Genomic DNA, 6,000 nt, shown 5'->3' on the forward strand with positions numbered 1-6,000 from the left:
CTGTTGTATTAAGCACCGCCATTGCCTTATTAAGAAAACTTTGCTCCAAAACATGGTAAGCACCTAATTCTGGACTTAATGTCACTGCTCATTCTTTTGTTTTGTTTTGTCTTTATTATATGCAAAAATAAATTCTGGAAAATCCTAATCAATCATAATAATAGCAGCAACAGTAGCAAAAGCAGCAACAATAAAAATGTGATTGTTTTCAGAAGTGCAAAGCGAATATAAAAAGTAGCAAGCTCTAGGGAGAACCAATAAAATGTATTAAAAAATAACACTTATTTCCAAAGTTGTTAGATTTACTGTAGGATCATTTTAACATGTGTTCCTTGTCTCCCTCTTGCTCTTGAACAGAAGCTGTAACTTGTCATAACTGATTATGCCCACGTTTTACCTTAATTTACAGGATTAAGAAAAAACTGCCAAAAAGTATACATGGTGTATATTCTTAGACGTTAGAGTTATATAAGCCCCTGTACAATGACGGAGACATTATTACATTTGATTTGATTCCAGAAAAGACTTCTGTGGGCACAGGAAACCCTGTGGAGGTACTCTTAATTCTTGATGTCATGACGTACAGTACATAAAGGCGCAGCACAATGGCTACAAATATTGGATCTCCAGATATTGTGGGATTACAGTTCCCATCACCTCCAGCTGATTACGAAGGCACTCTCAGGTCTTGTTGTCATGACACAGGCAAAGGTCCAACTCATAGGTTCCAGATATTGGATCCTTAGGCAATGTGAGACTACTGCTCCCATCATCCCCATCCAGTATGGTCAATAATCAGGGACAGAAACTCTATTGTAACAATACCTGGGACTCAAAGTTAAGACCCATTCTTGTAATATTTTACAGCCCTTAGTTATATCAGATCATTGATGACTCATTAGATTTATACAGTATAACTGTCTGCATCAATAGTTATAGCTAAGTGTAGATCAACAGCAGAAGGATTTAAAAAAGGGAAAAGGGAAGAACATGATGTTGTGGTTTAGCTGTACACACCGATCTTCTCCTTATCTTCATCTTGTGTTCTCTGCATAAAATACATCCCTTGTATCAAGCAAGTGAAGCACATTCTTTTAACAATGCCACACTTTACATGAGAGGACTACTTAAAAATAAAGTGGGATTGCTACATAATCTCATTCTGTAGCTCGACCAACTATGGCCTAATATACAAGGCTACACCATGGAAAGGCCAAATTCTGCAAGTAAACAGTGTAAGGCTCAATATCAGGCACGGTAGGCTTCCTTATTGCAAGGGAAAGTAAGAATTAGCTTAAGGACTATTTTGTATAGCATTTAACTGCCTTAACTGTAAACTGGACCACCTGAAACATTTTACAACGTTGGTTGGCAACCTGGTACCCTTGAGATGTTTTCCACCATAAATCCTAAAGTCCCTTATCACTGGTCATGCTGTGTGGGGCTTACATGGCTTTCCCCCAAAATATCTGTCGGGCATCGTGCTGCTGATGTAGGACATCATGCTAACCCTGGGATGAAAATGTTCATCATCTCTAAAACTGATTCACTGTACAAACACCTCAGTCGTTCATCAATGCTGTCATCCCGTGTGTGTGATGTGACATTAAATCAGTTCTGTTTTATGACACCCCTAGTAGGATTCTTGAAGTATATGAGACATTAAATGAGCAGGTTTGCTAGTGTCACCCCATCTCAGGGAGTTTCCATAGCTAAATGAGGATATGAACCGAAATTTCCTAAATCCTAGTCTGATATTCTATCTGCTCTGCTACATTGGCTCCTGGTGTACAGTAACCCTCTACAGCTGTGGTTCCCAAACTTGGGTAACCCAGATGTTTTTGGACTGCAATTTCCAGAAGCCTTCCCCACCAACTGTGATGGTTAGGGTTTCTTGGAGTTACAAGAAAACCTGGTTACTCAAGGTTAGGAGCCACAACTCTACAGGGTTGGAAAAGCCTTATGGAGGCTGACTTCTCACTGAACTGCACTGTGCTGCACTGCAAGTGTCACTGCAGAGAAACTGTACAGTACTTGCAATAATAGTATCAGGGAAACCAGTGATACGGAGCAACCTGCAGCTTGTCTGGGGCTGATAAATACTTAGGCTCAATTATATTTAGTGATGATCTGCCTTGCATCACACCACTCCAACTCCTTGAGAGACGTAGTAAAAAAAAGCCAATAATTTGAAGCTTTGCAGTAGCAATTGATAGGGATAGACTTGCAAGAACTGGCTTTAAAACAAATAAATAGAAGAAGGGAGAGGTGCAGAAGGCCTAAGACGTCCTAGGGCTAAAGCATTGTCTCCTAATTGCAGATACCTATGTGCATACTGTACCTGTGAGGGCAAAGCTCTCTACACATAATGAAAGCCATTATGTTCTTTACATGTTAGGGACGAAGCTGTTCTGGAATATGACAAAGTGTGAAATACATATCCACACTACTGTTTAATAAATCTTATGCTAAGAACAGCATAATTGTTCCTGAGAAGAAAAGAAAAGTTAGCCAAAACTTTGAAAACCGTGAAGGTTTATGGCTAACTCTTTGCATTTTATTTATTCATTTTATTTCTTTAGCCAAGGCAGCAGTTGTTGTATATGACCTAGAAGGATGTCAAGGCAGCTGTGGGATGCTTCAAAGCAACCTCTCCATGCATGGAGAGGATGAACCTCCCCCTAGACAGAGAGGGATCCTTTTGCAAAAGGGATGCTGTGACCAGAAAGGTGGGAGGCCTTCCCATTCTATGGCTCCTCATCACCACCAATAGTAATAAGGATCAGAAGAGACTGTCCTGAGGATGTGTCAGGGGAAGATATGAATCCACGGTCCCCTCAGTCTGCTGACCACCCCCACCCCCACCCCCAGATTACACCAACCCAAGAGCTGACACAACTAATTCTCTCCTCCTACTTTTAAATCGGAGCAGAAATTTTCTTTTGGAAAACAGAAAGGCAAAATCCATTCCCTTGCCTGAGCATCTGGAAGCCAGCAGGATTCTAGGAACAGCAGAGGCCATGTAGCAGATCTTTCTCTTATAACCCCCAATCCTCACTACTTCCCACTATTGCTCTGCTCATCATCTTCCCATTGCGAATCTTCTGTATATTATCCTTCATCTCCAACTGACCTATATCCAAGCACCAGAAGTTTAAATCATATCAAAGCTGACCTTTTTAATGATCAGCCATGGAAAAATCAGGTGTTCTATTTAGGTTACTCAAGCTTGCCTAACCTCTTTATGTATTAAAAGCTTAAAGTTTGTCTAGTGTCTGAATAACTTTCCTTTCCTCCTTGCAGTTCAGTACAGGAGAAAATCTACTTTGGAGCATGGCTCAACAGCATTCTTTCCCTTGCCTGTGAAAACAGAAAATGTTTTAGGCAAAAGGAGGCCAAGGGACTGACCTAAGCGCAGTAGCAACCCCTTATCTGTTATTGTCGGATGAGTCTCACCGCTATTTGGACAAGGGCTTCTTCACAAGAATGCTAGAGCAGAATCTGGTCATACATCTTCCCATGTATTTAACAAGTCTTTGGGAGCTCTTCTCCAGCTATGCCTACTTAACAAGATACAACAGGGGAAAAGCTTTTTTTTTTTTTTTTTGGTGGTGACACACCAGTTACGGACTTTCCTTCCAAGAAAGACTTAAAGGTAAAGGTAAAGGTTCCCCTTGACATTTTCAATCTAGTCGTGTCCGACTTAAGGGGGCAGTGCTCATCCTGTTTTCAAGCTGTAGAGCCAGTGCTTGTCCAAAGACAGTTTCTGTTGCCACGTGGCCAGCATGACTAGGGAACGCCGTTTTACCTTCCCACTGAAGTGGTACCTATTTATCTACTCGCATTTGCATGCTTTCAAACTGCTAGGCTGACGAGGAGCTGGGACAAAGCGATGGGAGCTCACTCCGTTGCATGGATTTGATCTTATGACTGCTGGTCTTCGGACCCTGCAACACAGGCTTCTGCAGCATAGCCCACAGCGCCACCACGTCCCCTCAAGAAAGAGGTACAGGGCACTTATACTTTGGTCTTTTCAAAGTCAACTGAAGATATTTTTGTTTTCTAAGGTTTTTAAACTTTTCTGTAAACATCTTTGATGATTTATGGAAGTGTTGATATTAAATAGACTTAAGATGTGTTGGTCTAAGTTTTATTTTATTTTTTAACTTTTCCTGCTCATTGTTACCTTGTGTTAAAACTGTTACTTATCTTTTTGCACAGTATTTCACTCTAAATGTAAAACACCCAGCGAAGTTTTGATTGTGGCCAGAAATTGTATATACTTTATATACAATCAATTATGGAATATATACTATGAGTGAAGGTACAAGGGGAGAAAACCAAGAACAGAATATAAAAATTAACATTATGCTATATGTAATAATACTTACAGTAATGCTTGCAAGTACTTACCGGATATATTAAACCCTCTTCTAAAAACCTCGTACATGGTCCTTGCATCATCATAGTAGTGAGTTAGCAATTGTGAACTCTCGCCAATTACAGATCTCCGTGCACCATCCCAGCCCTACAGTGAAATAATACAGACAAGGAGATCAAATGTCTGTATGGCAAGAGCATGGCTTTTGGAATCTCATTTCAGGTTCTCAGTTACAAAAAACTAGCAATCTTAATGACGGTATGATAAAATGATGCTAAATACTTCTTAGTTCACATACAAACTGAAATGAAACCTACCGGTATATAAACCTAATTTGCTCAGACTACTGCTTTTTATTCTGGCTTTTCCCAGTTCTTTCACCTTGGTCCCACTCTAAGGTCTCCAAAAGTAGACTCTGGGGTCCTAGGACACAAGAGACTAGCCCTATGTTTGTAAAATGTCTTCTGATTGATAGTATTATGTAAACAGTCAGCTACAATTTGATAGTTGTCAGAATTTCTGTGTTCATATTAATAACTGGTTTGGACAATGAAAAAGGATCTGTGGAACACTGTAACATCAAAATGTATTTGTCAGCTCTTAAGATTAACAACATTTCATTCACTGCCAAACTACACTATCAATGGGGAAAAAGTGCCTTCACAAGTACAGATTCTTCCTATTTAAACTGCAGACCTATGCATGTCTACTCTGTAGTACATCCAACTGAGTTCAATGATACTTACCCTTGGGTGACTATAGAACTGCACAATTAAGTGCAGTACTATAAATGTGTATACAAAGTTCTCAAGTTGAAAAATCTATTCTGTCTATCTCTCTGTTTTCTTTTTGTGGAATAGGAAAGTTGAGAAAAGTTCTGATATTTATAAAATAAGCAGATCACTAAAACATATCTAAGAGATGAGGAGAGACAGGAGAGCCACAGAATTCATCTTGTGCTAACATTCAGCTCTACAGAAATGCTGTCAACATCTGTAGGAAAAAAATAACCAAAGGTTGAGGCATGCAGCTGTGCAGAAATCAATCTCCTTCCCTCTCCTGCTCCCACCACTGTCTTGCTTTGTGGACAACATGAATGATGCAGAACGACTCATGAAAAATACATTTAATTCCACAGTGAGTGTCTGCAGGGATCGTTTCTTCAGCCAGCAAGAAGAATTTTAAAAACACTAGGTACAAAACATAATGTTCAGAAAAATCAATATGGTAAAATTGGATGCTTCAAATGTTCTGTAATCTCATGCATAAATAGAAACTGTTAGCAAATCATCCTTTTTGTATTGTGCCCAAATGTGTTCCCTTCAAGGCAAATCATTATAAATCCATCTGCTAAACAGCCGCCCAGAGTGGTCGTACAGACCAGATGGGCGGGATATAAATCGAATAAATAAATAAACAATAAAATAAAGTAAGTAAGTAAGTAAGTAAGTAAGTAAGTAAGTAAGTAAGTAAGTAAGTAAGTAAGTAAGTAAGTAAGTAAGTAAGTAAGTAAATAAATAAATAAATAAATAAATAAAATACATACTTGTGTAATATTCTCATTCAAGGCTTCCATTATTTTACTGAATCAGTGCAAATACACAAAAAACTGGATATAT

General features: G+C 39.1%; 1 protein-coding gene across 6 annotated transcripts in view; it reads right to left on the reverse strand.

Moving 5' to 3' along the window:
• Window positions 1-6,000, reverse strand: part of ACSL6 (acyl-CoA synthetase long chain family member 6) — a 110,160-nt gene that overhangs the window by 39,419 nt on the left and 64,741 nt on the right. For all 6 annotated transcript variants that reach the window (XM_072990177.2, XM_072990179.2, XM_072990180.2 and 3 more), the window contains exon 3: window positions 4,414-4,528. In XM_072990177.2, the coding sequence (XP_072846278.2) occupies window positions 4,414-4,528 (115 nt within the window). The remainder of the gene's footprint in view (window positions 1-4,413; window positions 4,529-6,000) is intronic.

The sequence above is a fragment of the Pogona vitticeps genome, chromosome 2 (genome assembly GCF_051106095.1).
Source record: "Pogona vitticeps strain Pit_001003342236 chromosome 2, PviZW2.1, whole genome shotgun sequence".
Taxonomy (NCBI): Eukaryota; Metazoa; Chordata; class Lepidosauria; order Squamata; family Agamidae; genus Pogona; species Pogona vitticeps.